The sequence below is a fragment of the Dermacentor albipictus genome, chromosome 6 (genome assembly GCF_038994185.2).
Source record: "Dermacentor albipictus isolate Rhodes 1998 colony chromosome 6, USDA_Dalb.pri_finalv2, whole genome shotgun sequence".
Classification (NCBI taxonomy): domain Eukaryota; kingdom Metazoa; phylum Arthropoda; class Arachnida; order Ixodida; family Ixodidae; genus Dermacentor; species Dermacentor albipictus.
In genome coordinates this window covers 91,156,755-91,176,648 of record NC_091826.1, presented here as the reverse complement: position 1 = coordinate 91,176,648, position 19,894 = coordinate 91,156,755, and the positions used below count along the sequence as shown (strand labels likewise).

At 50.5% G+C, this 19,894-nt stretch overlaps 1 protein-coding gene across 1 annotated transcript in view; it reads right to left on the bottom strand.

Moving 5' to 3' along the window:
• Window positions 1-19,894, bottom strand: part of LOC135897685 (cell adhesion molecule Dscam1-like) — a 153,070-nt gene that overhangs the window by 120,441 nt on the left and 12,735 nt on the right. Inside the window, exons 5-7 of the mRNA XM_070541020.1 lie at window positions 9,875-10,171; window positions 5,258-5,548; window positions 3,735-4,028 (exon numbers count right to left, since the gene is read on the bottom strand). Of these exons, the coding sequence (XP_070397121.1) occupies window positions 3,735-4,028; window positions 5,258-5,548; window positions 9,875-10,171 (882 nt within the window). The remainder of the gene's footprint in view (window positions 1-3,734; window positions 4,029-5,257; window positions 5,549-9,874; window positions 10,172-19,894) is intronic.

Here is a 19,894-nt window from a genome sequence, read left to right as displayed (position 1 = left end):
CGGTGCTCTGTAGCTTGGGGGCGCCTGAAACGTGCGCTCGCTCTTCGTCATCGCTCGCTTTGCCTCCTTAGCGTCATTGCGAGCAGCGTTCTTAAAATATGCATGTCATGCCACGCTTGGCTCGCCGCTTTATCTTCGTTAAAGTGCTCATAAATTGCGGCCTTGCCCGCCTTACTAAACTGAACTGGTACTTAAATGCTGTAAGCCAACGCAAAGAGGCAAACAGACAATAAAAAAAAAAGAAAGAAACGGCTTTGAATAGCACCGAAAGGCGCAAGGAGCGCTTCGAATGAAACATTAGCCAAGTTGGAGTACGGTGCATTCTACTAGATGACTTCTGAAGTGTGGTACATTATATTGTGCCTACTATACTTTTGAGTGCTGCCATTTTTCGAGATGTACTTCATCATTATTACCTAACAGCTAACGTATATTTTTTGCGGTGTTTTGTTATTTATTACTACTGTTTCAGCATACGCTTCTAATACTAGCTTTTAGTTAGTTTTGTATTTCCTGCTTTTAAGTGTATTATCCCCATACTTTTGCGGGCTGTAGGTCCCCATACAGCTCCACGCTCTACGACCTCCCCCTACGTATTTCCGGTATGAATGTCCACCACTGAGTCACCTGAATAAGCTGCAACTGTACCTGCGCACTATGCATGAACCTGCACGAATCCCCAAGGCGCCATAACCATCGCAGCGCCAAACGGTAGCAGCTTCCAGCACCTTTCACGAGAAGCTCTAGTTTCCATCTCGCGCGGGCAAAGCAAGCACTTTTTTTTTCGGTTTTACGGCACACATGATCGCTACCTGCATGCAGCCTCTAACACGCGTAAACCCGCAACTCTTGAAACTAACTTTTGTCGTTCACTTTTTTTTTTACTTGAACAAGTTAAGCTAGAAATGTTTCCAGCTAAAGGCAACGAAAAATTAAAGAATCAGGTGGAACACAAAGTGGGAGATAGATACCATAGCATACCTGTTGAACGGACTGAGCCTCTTGCAGCGGAAGTAATGAAAACACAAACGGTGAAAATTTTCGTAACTGATTCGTGTGACATGTTCGTGGACTCTCTTGCAAAACTACAACGCGTGTGGCGCGCACTGATGGAGTACACGCACCGACTGCACGGGGGAGATTCGCGCCGCGGGTACGCCAAGAGACAGAAAACATCGACTGTAGCGCAAGACGGACAACTAGCGTCTTCTGGTGTCGATACCGAGAAACACAAATCCCGCGCAAATCTCGAAGTCGCTCGAAGTTGTCCGGGGCGTAAGCTGTGCTACAGGCGTTGATAGAAAGAGGTCTGAGTTTGCGTGGCGTTATGCAAGAAAAAATCTGGCTTTCACCGGGAAGCTAAACACATACAGAGAGAGAGAGAGAGAGAGAGAGAGAGAGCTGAGCAAAGTGATCATCTGCTCGTCTGACGGTGTGACATAATCAGTCACGCCACTCACGGGCGTCTACTGTGGGTGAGACAGTTGCGCTCTTGAGCAACACATTTTCGCTTTCTTGTGTGAAATCGGCTGCAATTCATTACAGTGTAAAAATTATTAGCACCAACTTTTCTGCATGCCTGGAAACGGTTAAGAGCTCCTGGATGGCGCGCTTCAAATCTTCTGCTGGAATAAATCGCACGGCTCTCTTGGCTCAATAATTAGATTAATTTGAATAACTCATCTTGTAATTCATATTTAAACATAATCATTTAATTATCCAACCTTCCCTATTACGGAATTCTCAAGGCGTTTCTTGAAATACCCGGTATACGAGACATCCTGCCATGAGGACACACCCCTCTCCCCTCGTATACCGCATTGGGTCTAGCTCTACTGAATATAAATGCGTAAACAGCAATTTCAGTGCAACGACCACGACCTGCAGAAACATTCTCCGGGTGTTGCTGGGATAGTTCTGTTCACTACGCCTACGAAAATGACCGTGGAAAACGTGCTGATGACGATAAGGCTGTGAACATTGCATGTGCGCTGGGTGTCCGCGCCGATTTCTCATCCTTTCGGAATTCGCCGTCTCCTCTGGTTTCACGTGGCAACGATAGAGAGTTTTTAGGTGGGCGGGGCCCGCGAGGGTGCTTGCTTGCCAAAAGAACCCAAAGTCTAGCTGCTTGCCTTTTGCTGTGACGGACGTGCCTTGCGTATACGCAAGCGAAAAGCGAGCCTCCCGGCGATCCCTATTAACTAAAACTCTCTTACATACACTAGACTGCAGCGCCGAAGAAAGTGCGTGCTCACGAGAGCGATTTCCCGGAGACTCTCTCGCAGCACGTTTTCCCGTAGGCAGTACAAACTCTGCACGTCGTGACCACCCGTCGCAGCTGACCGGTGGTCAGCCGCGGCGGGTTCCCATCGACGACCGCCGCGGCCACCCTTCGATGGGGGCTTAACGCAGCAAAAACGCACTCGGGTGTACCGTACATTTGGTGCACGTTAAGGAACCCGAAGTGGTCACAATTAATCGGTCGCCAGGCTAAAACGCGCGCCTGTAGCTATATTCAACATACCACATTCGCATGGCGCTGTTTCGCAAGGGCTATAAACCAAACACGCTTGCGCTATGGACTGACCATGATAACTAAGATAATAACGTTTATTTGCACATAACAGGATAGCCGCGGACGGCGTGCCAGGCTGTGCAGAAGGGTCAGAACTCGCGCGTAAGTGCGCCTGCGCCAACCCGCCGTTCGCCATGTTAGATCCACATCGAGCGCGTTTCGGAAAAGTTGGCACAGATATGCCCACGATTACTACTCGAGCTTTATCCGTTCACGTTATACGCACTCTCATTGAACACGCAATCGAAAACCGAGCTTGAAACAGGGGAACACAAACCAACGCTGTAGATGGTGTCCAAAGTATGGCGGTCAAAACATGTTTCCGGCTCCACTGTCACTTCCGGTGTCGGCAGCTCGCAAGCGAATAGCCTGCGACATCGGTTTCCGTGAGAAGCAATCGTCCCTAGGCCGTGGATTTGGGCATCGCATATATGTCCTGCTGTGGTTGGTAGTGGATATGGCGGGTTTGCTGGTGAGTACGAACTTGCGCATTCTATTCCCCTACCCTGGGCGACCGCATTCCTGAAAACGCGATATGCAAAAACACGTTCGTGAATCGATCGCGCAAGTACACTCCCCATGCTGGATGATCAAGATTGTACCGTAGGCCACCGCTAAGGTACGATCAGAGTTGCGATAGGAGATAGGCCAATCGCGTGAGGCGAAAGTCAACGCAAACTGAGCGTGCGTTTAGAACGACGACCTCTGGTGTACTTTTTTTTTTTTTTCAGATGCGTCGTTTTAAGATTCGCGTTAGGAGAAATCAAATAAATATGGGTCTCGCTTTGGCGGACATGCGCGCATATAAGAAAGTACCGTGCAGCTTTCGCGAAAGTTTCCCTGGACCACGTCATTATAGCAATAAGTTCGATGTAAAACATCTCGATGCTGTGTGTAACAACGTCCGAGTGCGTTCACTACCGCCTCAGATATAACCACCGCCCGGGTATACCAGTGAAGAATGTACCGCGCCAGCAGAGCTTGGTTGAGTACACGCGCGCTGTTTTCTGCTACGTACCCTCGCTACACGCACCAGCGTGCTTTCACAACAGTCTCGAGGTCTCTACGAAGTTCCGCCGCCTGTTTGCCGCTTCCACGTTTCCGAGCATGCAGAACGCTCGCAGCTGCGGCAAGGAGGACGCAGTCGCCGCAGCCGTACCTGTGACTGCGAGGTGCGCCGAGTACCGATCGCTCCCAGCCGCATTCCGGGCCACGCACGTGTAGTTGCCGCTGTCCCCGGCCGAAACGTCGACGATAGTGAGCGTCGAGACGGGGCGGCCTCCCTCAGGTGACGTCACCGTCAGGCTGGGCGTGAGCTCCAAGGGACGGCCGTCCTTCCGCCACCGCAGTTCGAACGGGCCCGCGCTGCCCTTCCTTATTACGCAGCTGACAACCACCGTGTCGCCGGGCGAGAGGTTAGCGGGAAATTTGAATTCCTGTATTTTTGGAGCGTCTGGAAGGACAAGCGCCCGTTGTTAACTTCACTCCTCGGGTACTTATAGTCGGAGCAAAAAGCCCAATGAAATTAAGTCTATACGTTTATTTTCGGCACGAAATGTCGGGGAACGCGGTCCGAAAGTCGCAATCGGCTTGACGGAGGACTTAGTCCCATAAACATGGCAAGTGGGACCTGCGAATGCCTGCGGTTTTGAAGTCATGGAAGTAAACAATTTATTCGAATCAGCACAATGCTTTGATGAAGTGGCTATAAAATCTGGTGGGCTACAATGTCTCTTAGTTTTTCCGTAGAATTAAATACGACTAAACATAATCTATGCGACTTGTTTTTCGCACATCCCTATCATCTTTCCTGCTGACCCGTACAGCCATAGTTCAACCTTTTTAATGGCAGAGGTAACCCAACATAGTGAACTCGAGCAAAACCAACATTTCCATTTCCAAAACTTACATGCACGAGGAGGTTTGCATCGCAAAAAAAACACACACAAAAAAATTCAAAGTCAAGGACGTCGTACCTGAAGCACGGTTGAAGCCACTTGTAGATGCGAGGAGAAGAAACTGCGCGATAAAACGCATCCGAATTTCGTGACGAAGCATGACGAATTCTGTGCAAGAGAGCTCGAGATGCACAGTCTACGGGACCTGCATTTCGAGTGAGCGCAGGGGCGCGCGGAAGCGTAGACTTGACGCGGAACTTCGAAAGCGAAACAGAGCGGACAAGTGTCGCCACCCAAAGGCGGCTAGAGGAATTACGACTGGCGCCAAAGACGAAGTCGTCCGAAAGCAGCTGATGGAACCTGCACGCTAGCGTCGTCGTCTGCGGGCTCAAGGGTGGCAATTGAGGCCCAAAGAACATCGCAGTTTTTTAGAGAGGCCAGCGATTATATCATCGGGATGCCAAGACGTTCCAACTAATGTATTTAGTGTAAATGCTTTGAATGTAAACGAAAATGACAGTTTTGAAATGTACGCGGATGAGGCTATTTGTTCTAAAGCGGTCTGACGAGCAACTGTGACAGACTCAACAAATGCTCACGCTGGCGTCATTTTGAGGCGATTACAAATGGATTCGTTCATGTGCCCCGTTCCATTGTTTCAGTCCCGTGTGTCTCACGGTATTATTCGCTATTTAGCAATGTACCAACCGTAGCCAGAAGGTCTGCCCTTACGGGGAGAATCAGTTTACATCGCTCGGATTAGATCGAGTTAAGAACACTTTACCATTGACGATGAGCGGTGCCGTGAAGCTGTCGCTGCCGAAAGCGTTGCTCGCCGCGCAAGTGTAGTTGCCCACGTCTTCGGGTCGGAGGCCAGCGATGCGCAACGTGACGCTGCTCTTGGAGCGCGCGAACGACGCCGACACCCGGTCGCTGTCCTTCAGAGCACTGCCGTCCTTGTGCCACGAAAGGTGGTACGGTCCGGCGGTGCCTTTCCGGACGACGCAGGATACAATAATCTCGTCGCCCAAGCCGACTTCGGCTGGGAAGGAGAATTCCAAAAGTCTGGGAGGACCTGGGCACATCGGAGGTCAGTTGAACTTCGCGTGCGAGACCGCCACAAGACAAGACACGAAGTTGCCGCCGGCTTACCGACTTCGCCAGCCGAAAAGTCCAGTGCGCTGCTCAAACAGATCCAAAGAAACAAAGCTAGCGGAGCCATGTTGCAGGAAGGCTAACGAGCCTGCCTGGTTCAGATAAATGTGGTAACTGCTGGTAGCAGGAGAGCACAAGGACTAACTGGACTGCAGACGTACGGCGCCAGAACAAATTGGTGTAGAAAACGACGCGGCGGAGAACAGCACGAAGTTCGGAACCGCTCGAGCATGGACAAGTATCGCCATCTAGTGCCTGATTCAAACACTATGTTTTCAACTGGAGTGCGCGCTCGCGTAAAGAGGGCGGTTCACGAGCCGTGCCGTGCCTATCGCTTGGGGGTCACTGATATGCAGACGTGCTCTGGCGCTGTGTGTACACTCTAAAAACAGTTGCACCTTCTGGGGTGTATGCTTGCCACAGAACAATAATCGTCATCTGTCTTTAACGCTGCGAGCACGGTACTCCCAAGTTAGGAACCTCATGGGCGTTATCAGCATAACAGAGCACTCCCGACAAGAAGGTAACGAGCGCAGCGTGCGTTTTCAGGAAAGGAAACGCTAGCAAGACAGAATACCATTATTGTTTCGTGGCAAATATACACCCCAAAGGTTGCAACTGTTTTAAGAGTGTGCGAAGGCGTGCCAATGGGAGTCCCCTACATAGCGTGTCGCGTAAGAGATCAGCGCGGAAGCGTGGGTAAAAGTACCCAACCGTCGTGGGAAGTAAGCCTCAGGATACCCAAGTGGCCGGACATGCAAAAGAACGCAAAGGGCCTACAATGTAACTCTTCTTTTTGCTCACGCTGCTTGGCTACGCTGTTCCTGAAACTCACCATTTCCTCAACCAAGGACACCGACAATTTGCGTAAGAGCAGGCTTCAACAAATGTGCTCCCTATATGTTGGCATATACGGCACCTTTCTTTCTTCATCTCCACCCTCGCGCCGTCAAGCTTACCAAAGGTGCTAGACCATCCGTGTAACGCTGGCTGCAACTGGCAACGTCCCGTTATTTGCGGCCAAAACGGCGAATGAATGCAAGAAATGTCTAAACACATGAGCAGGTTCCCAGGTGCAAGTTGTTCGCCACAAATGCCTGCGTGCGATTAAAAAAAGAAGAAAAACTGCGAGGCTCAATTTCCCACAAAAGGCGTGGAGTGCGAAGTACTGGACGCACTATACTGTCACCAACCGTACTCCGCGTACGAGAATAGAATAAGCCTGCAGTTGAAAGTCTACAGTGTGTCTGTGTCCTGTAGTTCTCTCTTCGCTCGTTTTTGTGGCTTCTTCCGATAGAACCATTCTTTAGCGTCTATCAAAACCGACCGCCACACGGAATTTATTCCCCAAACTAGGTAAACAGAGGAAAAAGATGGCGCTCAATGTAATGGCGCTCAATGGTGTCAAGTTGGCAATGTCCTGCTATATTTAGCGGTCCCTCACGCGTGCGTATGAAGGGATTGGAATAGGCTGGAAGTAGTACGACGCTCAAGTCACGCAAGCCTGTTTCTGTTCGTTCTACGCGTCAGGCTCGCTATGTAGCATTGCTTGTGCGCCGGTAATGATGATCGCGCTGTAGTGATCGCTCTTCATCGGGAAGCCGAGCCTCTATCATATACGCCCGACTGTATTCTTTCGTATAGAGAAAGGTCGTCGGTGGGCCTCTTCGAGCGTTGAAATGCTGACAGCAGACATGTGTAGACTCATTGGAGGCGACTTTTGTTTCAATATTACATGCATCGGCGCTAACAAACAGCCAAACACCTTTATAACAAATTGCTCGGGATCTGCATGATCCTTCGTTACATACAGCTCACTTCGTTGTCGAGATTCGTGTTAGAAATAAAAAAAAGTTAGGCGTGCAGAAACGGACACAAGAGGAAAACGGGCAACACGAAGTGCGTTTATGACGCCCATATATATATATATTGTGTCCGTTGTGTTTGATGCATCCCTATCTTTTCTTCTAAGATGAACACCTACCGGCTAGTTCAACATTCTGTCGTCCTAAGCTTCCCCGTAAAGACCGCACACCGTATACCGATCGCAACAGAACAAGCTAAGCACGTTCATCAAGTGAAATGCCTTCATTTAATTTCATTCAAGGAAGGCTTAGCCAAACGGGTCGCTAATGTTTACGTGCACATTTCGTCCGACGGAATGTGCGAATGCGGCCGACCGATCGTGCACCGAGGTTCACGTCACGTGCCGCGGCGAAACACGCGAGCGACGAAAGGTGAATCGCGATACCTCCTCGAATCCCGCTGTCGTCTCCCTTGTCAAGAGTTCTTCTTGGCTGGTTCGCAGGCTTTTGGTCACAGTTGCTTTCGTTGACCCGCGTATCCCTCCTCCGCCCCATAGAGATGGCTTTGAAGACGTCGTCGGTCGTCAGTTACGATTACGTCACCAATTCGTCATCGTCGGCTGCGCCGCTTTCGTCAGTCGTCGCGTCCACTGCCGTGTGGCACGCGGCTTACGAGTTAATCAATCATACCGAAGCAGTGCGGCATTACTGTAACGTTCGCCGACATAGACACACTCGCCAGGTGCGCAGCTTTGAAGGGACACTAAAGCGAAACAATAAATCAGTTTAGACTAATGAAGCATTGCTTGAGAAGCATTGCTTGAAGCATTGCTGCAGGCAGTCATTTAAAAAAATAGTTTGATTATTAGATGAGAAAATGAAGGGCCAAGTATCAGTATTTGAATTTCGCGCTGAAACCCCAGCGCCGGTGCGTCAGCGTGACGTCATGGACTCCAAAGTATGTTTTCGCATTTGGGCCGCGTTGGATGAATAAAGGTTCCCGAAACTTGCCATGCTTAATGTTTGGTTCCTTTGGAACGCAATGTAGTCAATCTGTACCGCTATATATAATTAGTAGGCCCAAGAAGATGCCATCAAAATCCAAGACGTCACAGCCCCCAGGTGCGAGAACTTAAGTAGGCCTCGCCACCCGTATTTCGTTCTTGCGCTTTTTCTGGCTTACTAAACGTCTTATCGTTGTAAGAGTTGTGATTTTGGTGTTGTTGAACGGTAATTTACTGATGCAGAAGAAATCATTTTTCACTTTCATCATCATCATCATCAGCCTGGGTACGCCCACTGCAGGGCAAAGGCCTCTCCCATATTTCTCCAACAACCCCGGTCATGTACTAATTGTGGCCATGCCGTCCCTGCAAATTTCTTAATCTCATCCGCCCACCTAACCTTCTGCCGTCCCCTGCTACGCTTCCCTTCCCTTGGAATCCAGTCCGTAACCCTTAATGACCATCGGTTATCTTCCCTCCTCATTACATGTCCTGCCCATGCCCATTTCTTTTTCTTGATTTCAACTAAGATGTCATTAACTCGCGTTTGTTCCCTCACCCAATCTGCTCTTTTCTTATCCCTTAACGTTACACCCATCATTCTTCTTTCCATAGCTCGTTGCGTCGTCCTCAATTTGAGTAGAACCCTTTTCGTAAGCCTCCAGGTTTCTGCCCTTTCACTTTAGTGTCCCTTTAACGCTGCTGTCAGCGCTAACGATGAGCGCAGCTGGGTGGCGCCTGTGAACTGCAGTGGCGCCACCACTAAATAGCGTTTCTTGTACAAAGCAACAGACCAACCGTCGGAGACGCCTTAATTTTCTTGCGCTGTCAAATTCATATAGAGGCGTTCGCAATACATACGAAAGATAGGAATTCGGTCGGAGTGTAATCGATCCTTCCTTACGGAGGTAATTTCGTTGACTTTCAACTTGCGTTCCCGACGGAGATTCGCCACCAAACTTGGCGGCAAGGAACTTGCGGTTTGCCGTAGGTGCTACTAAACCAATGCGACTCGTCAGGTTGCTTGTCTCTCGGCAGACAACACGCCATTCCCCTCCCATCCTCTCAAAAAAAAAAGGAAAAAAAGGAAAAAAAAAAAGAAGATTGTGGTTTCACTACATGTCACGACAAGACACTATAGGAGTTAAGACGGAAACAAGGATGTAATCACTGCTTTTGGCAGCAGGCAGAGAGAATCTGCCCAGGTCCGTAGCACCACGGAACTGAAATAAAGATGGCTGGCTGCTTGACGGCGAGGAGTGGTTGACAGTACTTAATTAAATACAGGTATTTAATTATACACGGATCTATAATTAAATAGCAGCGCATGTTTCCGGATGGATTAAAGGCAGCGGATGTTTCCGAGAAAAGGGAAACATCCGCTGCCGATGTCCGTACCTAATTTGCGCCCCCGTCTTCCAGTAGCTGCGTCCGTACCTGTAACCGCTAAGAATGCGGAGACGCTGTCGCTCCCGGCCGCGTTGCGGGCCGCGCAGGTGTAGTTCCCGCTGTCCTGGGCCGAGACGTCCACGATCGTCAGCGTAGAGGCCGGGCCGCCCTTGTTCGGTGCAACGGCTGTCCTCGGCGAACCGGACGACGACAGCGGACGGCCGTCTTTCAGCCAGGAGAGCTCGAAAGGGCCGGTGCTTCCTTTGGCGATCACGCATCCCACGAGAGCCGTGTCTCCCGGGGAAAGGTTGGCGGGAAATTTGAATTCTCGTATCTTGGGCGGGCCTGGAATTCCGGAGGTCAGAGCGACGTGTTTCTTCTATCGGCCTCCCCCCCACCCCGCCCCCCCTGTGACATGACGCAAGGGTGAGCGCGACGGTAACTAATGACGTAACTGCTCGACCGACGTTCGTAAAGCAACTGCCCATGCGGGGGCTTCCGTTTCATAATGATTAATCACCTAAAATGCTAATAGATCGGTAATTAATGATAGAAGCTGAGTAGGGAGTACTCGTTCGAACGAGTGTATTAGCCAAATGCGCGCATTTGATCAATGTTATAATGGTGAGTAGATTTAGTGCCATGAAACCTTTTTCTTCTCTACAAGTGCACGTCTAAGCAGACGGATCTACGGGAGGAAGAACGTAACGTCACAGTACCTGCGGGGAGCCTTGAGCCGTGTGCAAATGCAATGACCGCACTGATCAGTACACAGCGGTGCAAGACGTCGCGCATGGACGTCACCCAGCCGTTTCCAAAGGAGGCGCGAATAGCGGTTGGCGCGGGCCGCGTTCCATCCATTGCGTGCGCCTCTTCTCGACTGTATGAGCGAGGTTCTTCTGCAGTCCTTGCGCGCTTCGCCAAGCGAACTGGGTGGACAACTAGCGCCGCCCTTTAGCGCTAACGAAAACTACGAAAGGCGGGAAACTGCAAGTTGAAATTGAGAAAGCGAATGATGTGTTCTGAAATTTCTTATCGCACTCGCTCACGCGGAGCGTTCGCAAAGGGACTCGGTCGTGGTCACGGACTCCCAGGAGACATGTCGCATGTTTCTCAAGGGGCACGTGACTGCGGCTAGCCTCGCGATAATCCCCAAATCCTTCAACCACCACTATCGCCTACTCTGGTGCCCGGGCCACGCGGGGGTACAGGGGAACGAAAAGGCTAACGCGTTAGCTCGAGGGTGCACTAACCGAGCGACGGCGTCCTCTTCTAACCCGAACCACCCGCACTACCCCTCACAAAATTCCACCAATTTAAATGCCAAATACATCCTTGCTCATCAGCGTGGAGTCCGAAGAAAATACCCGCCGCCTCACCCACAACTTAACGGGGAAGAGGCCGCCGATTGGCGTAAAATACAGACCGGGGTGTTCCCCCATTTAAAATTGCTAAACGCCATGTATCCCACTCGTTATAGGGCCAACTGTCATTGGTGCGGTGGCATACCTACCCTAATGCACATAACCTGGGAGTGCACTAAGCACCCTCATAGGCCAAACACCAGTAGGACAATGGAGCAGTGGGAGGCACAGCTCGCCCGCTCCGACCTGGCAGGACAAAAGTCCTTAATTAGCCAGGTCAGGCAGGCGGCAGAGGCCAGTGGGGCCCTGGACTGAGAGGCTCCGACCACCCCTCCTTCAAATCTTTACAATTACGATAACGTTTCTCTCTCTCTCTTACGCTCGAGACTCACAGTACGAATTTGCCACGTTGTGCATCGCGGCTTACGATATGCTGGGCTATCTGGTAGTACACGTGTACTACTACATCGCCAAGGTTTCCAGTCCACAAGCTGTGCTTCTCGCCAGACATGACGTAACGCCGCATGGCAGTGCCGGCCGGGCAAACCGGCACTGGGCTGACAGAGTGTTTCTGTGAGATCAGGCAGAGTGCTGAGCCAATTCGTTGCTTGACTTTTTTTTGACGTATACGGATAAAGATGCACGCAAAACACGAAATCGGGGCGCGGCCTATACTTCATGTAGCGTGCGCGTCTTTAGCACCCTAAATACATCAACGAGATGGTCTCTACACCGGAGATCTTCACTCACAAACGTAGCGTCGACATATGGCTCTGCGTCTGTTTGTGGCGAGAACACTTTGACATGGCATCTCTTGATACAGACAGTACATCTAACATGCCGCCGTGTGCAACCGCTACGCCGGAATTCAAGACGTCACGTACATCAAAACGGAATACGGGTTTAAGTATGGGCTGAACACGCGTAGCGCCGCCGACACCACTGTAGTCTGCGATAAGCAATACACGCACCAATGCGCGGCCGTCTGGGCATGAGGCGCATGGGTGCAGGAATCTTTTTTTTTTTTTTGCAGTAAAAGCATATACAATAGCGGTATGTATGCGCGTTGACATAACGGAATAGTTCCCGAGTGCCGAAAAAAATGGTGTGCGATGAACTGGAGTCCGGGTACGTGGTAGGCATTCTGGTGTCACTCGGCTGTCGAAGCGCGGCTGCATAACGAACCTGGAACGAACCCGACAGGAGTCGAAGCCATGACCACGTGTGCGCACATGAAAAAGCCGCTGAGACAGCGGCGCCAGCACGCGCGTGTGTTGCTAAATTCACTACGCTATCGCGGGCCGCGAATACAATTGCATACGTTAAAGCGTCGCGAAATTTCAAAGTACCTCCGCGGTCGTGACGGGCAGCGTAGACTGGCTTTAGTGGTTCAACATTCTTCACTGCGTTTGCGGTCAACACCTCCAGCGGCCGCCTATTTTAAGAGCTTCAATGCCTTCTGTACAGGCCGTCAGAAAAACAAGAAACTCGATCGTAACGACGACCGAAGGGGTCGGATGCAGTGAAGTAAACCAACTTGCAAAACTCCTGTTGCAGTCGTCACTGTGGGTGTTTCCAGATGCTTCCAACGTTATTGGCGACGAAGTGCAGTTGTCGCGCGACATCTCTATACAGGCGGCGGTTGTTCGCAAAAAAAAAAAAGTGAACGTCTTAAAACTTGACTCTTCTACCTTGCGAATAAAATTCGATGTCAGCTAGGAACATCGCGCGACTTTTAGAAGCGCGCGCAGCGCCCATATTCTTGCACGAGTATACAATCAAAGATTACCACGTTGATGGGCGCCTCGTACCTTTCACGGCGAGGTAAGCGGAGAACTCGTCGCTTCCGGCCTCGTTCCGAGCGACGCAGCTGTAGTTTCCGCTGTGTTCGGCCGCCAGGTCGACTATGCTGAGCGCCGACAGCGGTCCCCCCTTGTGCGACGCCACCGTCAGGGTCGCCGTGGGCCGCACGGGCAGGCCGTCCTTGCGCCAGGTCAGTTCGAAGGGACCCGTGCTTCCCTTTTCCACGACGCAGTTCACGGCGACCGTGTCACCGGAAACCTAAACTCCTTGATCTTCGGTGGTTCTGGAAACGAAGCCGTTCGTCGGCGTTCGCGTCACCGAAGCCCGCATCTCCAAACACACCTCGACTCGACGAACGACGCCCCCTTTTGCTCAAGTACACCGAACGGAAGTTGTCGCTTCAAGATCCGCTACGACCCGATGCGAATGCTGCGATAAGAAACAACTCGACAAACGCACCTTCACTCCAGTGTTTTAGGTTACACCCTGGGTTTGCCTAAATGCGAAACTATAGCTCAGTAACGGCCGAGGAGTCTCACCGGCGCTGGGTGAATATGCGAGTCGAGAGGTAGCCGTGCAATCGACCTTGTCGAATTGGAGTCGAGGCGAGTTTGTTACCGCGACAGGGATCCTCAATGTAGATTCTCTACAGTTCCCTAAGACTCGCTGTTGTGCTGTGTTCAGCGCACATATAGTGAAAGAAGGTGGCATCACAAGCTCGGGACATCGCGACTTCTGTTTATAAACAGAGGACGCATTCTGCGACGATTACTGCCGAGGATAGCGTCGCCGTCAGGCGCGCTGTATTGACTGATCGAGCAAAATTTGGATGAGCTGGCTGCTTGAGGACTACGTCACGCTCGAGTGCATAGTAAACCAACTTTACCGTGTAACGTACTAAACGCGTAGAATTTGTGGACGTTATGAGACGGCACCAAATATTGGCTTTTTGAGTAAACGCAGCCCATGCATATTCAAGTTCAGTTGTGTTGCCCCAAAAGTATCTGCAACATCATTTGAGAAAGCTGCAATCGGCGCGCTTGTTATTGAGCGAACTAAAGTTTCAGATAAGAAGTTAATTCTCACGTATAATATATATCAGTTTTTCTATTTTCCCGATACACTTATGTAATCTAATACGTTAGCAGTATAGTATATGACACACGGAGTATAAGAACAGCAGTAACAATCGCTAATATTAAGGTAAACATACCTGAACATTGCACTGAGTGCTTTGATGACGAAGCAAAAAGAAAGCCGATGATGCAACGACTCAGCAGTGCACCTTGGAACATGATTTCAGTATTTCACGAGCACGCCAAGGCGATTCCTTGAGCAAGCGAGCAGCGCGAAACGTCTATCGAGAACGACAGACATGGATGGCGCTAAAACATCGCATACTCGCGGAAGCTCGGCTTCAAGCAACTCTGACCGGTGGACAACTAGCGCCGCCTGGCGCCAGTATCTCAAACCGTAAAAAAAGAGCGCGCTAAATTTGAATCTGCTTTCAAGCAGACGAAAGCGCGAGCTTCTTGTAAACGCTAAGATGCGCGCTAGAAATCCACGATTCCAAAAACAGGAGGTGGCCAATGCGGTTACGGTATTTGAGATCTTGGAGAGAGAGACAGATTAAGGAAAATATGTTAGAGACACTAATTAAAGTAAGCATAACTCTGGTTAGTTCTTCAGCGGCGCTGGTATGTCTATATGTTGAAGCGCTGACGTCCAAAGGGGTTCACGCGAAGATTTGAGGCCGTAAGACACGGTCTGACGGCCACCTCACGAAGCCATCATGACTTCCCACATCTAATCTCATAAATCATTTTCTGTAGACGAATTACAGTTTTTACCACCACCACCACCACCACCACCACCAGGTGATAATCAGGGGCTGAAGAAGGAAAGCGTTAGTCTGGAGGCTTGAATGAATGCCACGAACGCATAGAGCGCCATTCATGAAATAATGCCGCTCTTTGTGTGCGTGCGTGTGTGCGTGTGCGTGCGTCTGTGTCTTGTGTGTGTGTGTGCGTGCGTGCGTGTGTGTGTGTGTGTGTTTGTGTGTGTGTGTGTGTGTGTGTGTGTGTGTGTGTGTGTGTGTGTGTGTCGGCGCAGGCCTTTGTGAGCGATGTGTTATGACGGAAAAGCTCAGAAGGCACCAAAGTATGGTCACCAGGTTGCATTTGCATTATGAGAAGGTGGGCCCAAACCGGCGTCTAGAGATAAAACGCGTAACGATCGCCTACGGTAACAAAATCATGTACAGCCATCGATCACAAGTTCACAACTGTCGCAACGCCACAGCTTTATTTTTTTTCTTCAGTAACCATAAATGATGCAGATATAAGTCCACGTCTGCATGACAAATACAAATGACAGTTTAAGACACATCGACAGGCATTCGCCACCGCTGTTATATCGAAGCATGGAGCGTTTTGTTTGTTTGTTTGTTTTTGCGGTTCTTGTGTTTTTTCTTTTCTGGTACGTGTACGGCCGAAAGAATGAAACGCACCGCAAGAGTTGTCGCATATGTGAGCCATACCCTCGAATAATCAGCCCCGTCTCCAAAGCGCGAGCGTTAGCCCGTTAGTCAGTAATGGCATCGAGAGCACTTTGCGTCTGGAAAGGCTAGACGCGTGGTCGAGGCTCTGTTCAGAGCAGCGGCGTTCGTATCGCTCGCCTTGGTCACGTGGCTGCACGCTGTATGGAGTTGGTGGTCGTACAATTACATTTGACACAACTGTCAGACAACACAATTGGGGTAACAGTTCTGGCGTTATGTAATATGTCTCGTTATGAACCATCGTGCGAACGTCAACGTGCAGGCATAATAGTGCAAAAACATGTATACGTGCGTCGGACCATATGAAGGATAACCACGATTTTGTTAAACTCCATCGACTTCTTTCTTTGGCTGAACTAGAGTTCCGTAGGTGCGATTTTTCAGCACAGGAGATGTATGGCAAAATGGGAGTCAGTGTTGTTCCGACATTCAACACTTCTGCGATGGTCATGTCGCCGAGGAAAGCAGTCTTTAATTCGTACGCGTTCTGCGTGCCAAATTGACGGTCAGAGCTCTTTTTTTTTTCTTATAGCGGACACAAGCGGCTAGACCACGTGCGCTTCCGGGTTGTCGATACATCAGTATATCCCGCTTTACATATGTTTATCCGAGGTGCTATATTTGCACAATTTCTCGGGAGTCAGTCTAGCTCCCTGCGGCTGCTACAGTGGTGGCCCTATACAATGGCAGCACCGATTCCATAACTATGTCATTACATACGCGCCTACAAGCCGTCAAGCATTCTGAGGGACGTCTCGAATTCCCTTAAAGTTTCCACGAATTCCGGCTGAGTGATGTCGGAATTGCAATTTATCGAGTGTTGATGATTGACGCCTAATGTAGTTCCTTCAAAGTGCAGACGCACTTTATGAAGCATATCTCATAGGTGCCGAGTCGAAGTGACCAAACTTTGTCGTCTGTTAAGTGTGCTTGTTAAGTGTGCTGTTCTTGTTAGTAACGCCGAAGTGGGGATGGTATGAAATTGCTGACGTAGGATGCAGAGCTCGTTACGGCACATACTGAAGTCAAGGCACACTTTTGTCAGTAATACCAGAACTTATACGCTTCCATAATAATATGGAGGAGTTTAATACCTTAGAGATGTTCGGCAAGACAATCATGTTTCAATTGAAAAATGAAGGGTAGTGTCAGCTGTAAACGAAAAGTAGCTTGTACATAACTTTCATTCATTGTCATGATACATCCGTATAGAACGGCACATCACGACACTACCCCAAGCTCTGAAACCCAACTGCCAGCCGTGTCATGCACTGGTACTCGCTTCCAAGTTCTTACGTAGCAGACTTAAGAACACTGCTATCAGTCAGACGTATCTGCCGATCGGTTACGTCAGCAGCTAACTAGAAGGATAACTAACCTCGAGCGATTCAACACCATCACGGCCTTGTAAAAACGAAGCATTTGCTCAGTACAAGTTTTTAGCATTCTGTGGATCACTTTTACCTCGCTCGGTTCCAAATTTCTCACGCTGCTGAAAAAGCCACGGCCGCGGGAAAAAAAAAAAGAAATACACGCGGCCGGCGCAATCCCGCGTTTTCGTCGAGCTACCTTCTCCCGCAAATATTCTTGCGACCACGGCCGCTGTGCGCCTCCACGCACTGAAGACTGTTAATCAAGGCTGAATCATAAGAGTTACGGCTGCGAGTCATTGGTCGAGCCTTTCGTCGAACGATTTTATAACGAAGTGCTCGGGGCCACCGAAATCATTCGTTATACAGGTGACTTCGTTGTAAAGGTCGCGCAGTGCAGAGCTCACAATAGAACCGGTACAGAACTATTCATTCGTTATACAGGTCATTTCGTTGTAGAGGCGCTCGACTGTACTTGCCTTCGCGCTATGACCCGGAAGTATGCTTATGTAGGGACAAAATTTACCTTGCATGACTAGCGCCGCCGTGAAGCTGTCGCTGCCGAAGGCGTTGCTCGCCACGCAGGTGTAGTTGCCAACATCTTCGGGGCGCAGGTCGGCAATCATGATCGCCGCCGTACCTTTGAACTGGGCGGACACGGAGACGCGATCGCTCTTCTCCAGTGCCTTGCCATCCTTGAGCCACGTCATGCGATGTGGGCCTGTCGCCGCACTTCTGACCGCGCAGCTAACGAGTATCTGTTCGCCCAGCCTGGATTCCGGCGGGAATGCAAACTCCCTGAGCTTCGGTGACGCTACAGAGATATGAGACGGAGGAAAGAACCGGCACAATGTGGGGTGTACCCAAACCGAAGGAGTGTGTTGGATGCAGGAACGAAACTTGATTCCGGCTTACCACCTGCTCCCGCCGTGGAGTGTTCGATGAAGAAGAACGTCAGAACGAACGCAAGAGTAATTCCCGTCCGATGCATCGTCAGCCGAGCAAGCGACTTGCTACAACATTGCGCTGCGGCTTCCATCCCGTGCTAGACAGCGGACTGCGAGAGCCGCAACTCTAGTGGGCTGCGCGTACAGGCCCTCGTACGCATGCGGCCGGGAGCAAGAATAAGCCGCGAGGTAGACAACTAGCGGCACCTAACGGCGAATGTAGGAACTACTTTGAGTTCAAGTTCGGATGGAGGGAATGTCAATTCGCGCTTGAATGCTGCGCGGAAATTGCAGTTAACTGCTACAACCGAAAGCATTCATGTGAAAAATGGTTGAACTCGAAATGCGTGGACACCCCCATGTTTACGTAGCTTAGCTATTCGGCACGAAGTCGACAATGTTGGGCAATATCTGATGCGGCAAAATAAGCACACGGTTGGACACAGGTCTATTTCCGTTTTATGTCCGTAACATTGCCGCTTTTTGTTATTTAAAAGAAATCATATTTACAACATCAGCCTTTAGGTTCACGGGACTTGCAATTCGCATTATTTTCGTGCAACACAAGTTTTACGCGTTGCATACGGGAGTTTTGTGCACTGCAGAAATGTAATGAGCAAGTCAGCGATGAAATCTTGCTCTCGCGAGTTACACTCTGTCAAAACCGGAGCTCTATTTCACGCTGCTCTTGAACCGCTGGCCCGTACGTTTAACCGCAGGCAAGCGGTCTGGAACGAGAAGGGCACAGCGAACTGCTGCTTTCAGTGAGAGGTGCAGCCTTACGTTCAGCGACTGGAAGGGTATGTCACAAACGTATTTTCTCAGAACCCCACTAACCATTTATAACTGCAACACTGCAAAGGTACTGGTCCTTCGAAAAACATACACGCGCTTGGTGGCGCCGCTTCTGCCGCACGTTTACGGTATCTCCGGTGCAACATGGCTATAAAAGGAAATAAATTTGTAGTAACTGAAGGGTTATGATCTATTTTGACGTAGACAGACAGAATGAAAGAGCGGAGAGAGGGAGATAAGGCTTAGCGCTTCGCTAGCTCGACGTCCACCCACTGTCGTGTGAATTGACGTCAGTGACTCACCGGACACGACAAGAGGCACTGTAATGCTCTCCGCTGTATCCCCGTAAGTGACGACGCAGGTGTAGTTTCCAATGTCCTCCGGACGGATATCTCTGATGCCCAAGGTGACGCTGCTCTCTGAGGCCCTGACGAGGGACACCCGACGGCTGAGCGACAGGTCCTCGCCGTTCTTCCGAGTCCAGACGATACGAAGCCCATCGCCGGGCCAATTTGCTCTGGGCACAAAGCAGCTCGCTATGGCATCGTCGCCCAGGCCGAGGTTCGGCGGGAAACCGAGGCTGTTCGGCTTCGGAGAGCGGAAGACCGACAGAGGAGCTGCATCTGGAAGGAAAAGGCTAAGGACGACGGTGCGAACACGGCGGGCGCCGAAACTCACGTACCTTCCGAAGCCGCTGCGGAAGACAACCGTACAAGCACCCAGACCTCCAGGACTATCGCCGCCGCAGTGGAAGCACGCGTTAAAAAGTTTAGCGAAGGGTTCATGCTTCTTCTGTTGGCTGCAATGAACAGCGAAAAATGATCGGACTCTCCAGGCCTTCAAGACGTGTGCCGAGCGGCTTCCCTACGGAGAAGTGGCAGAAAACACAGCTCCGAGAAAGAGGAGCGTTTCGCTTTCCAGCAGGGCGACGAGATTTACGCGCATGCCTCGGACAACTAGCGCCCCAGCGCGATAGTTTGGCGAACAATCGGGTGCGCAGGCTGACCGCGCGTAATTCAACCGGCTCTAATGTCGGCGTACGGAATACTTCGTAGAATACGAAGGGGACACTGGCGAGGACGCGCACTTCTCGCATTTGCCAGCTGCTGCTCTTCGAAAATATTTTCTGGGGGTGAAACAGCGTCTTTCGCCTGACGCAGGAAGCTCCTTCGTGTGATTTCAGCACAATCCCAGGGCTGAAATCACGTATTCGCGAGCCGTCTTTCAAA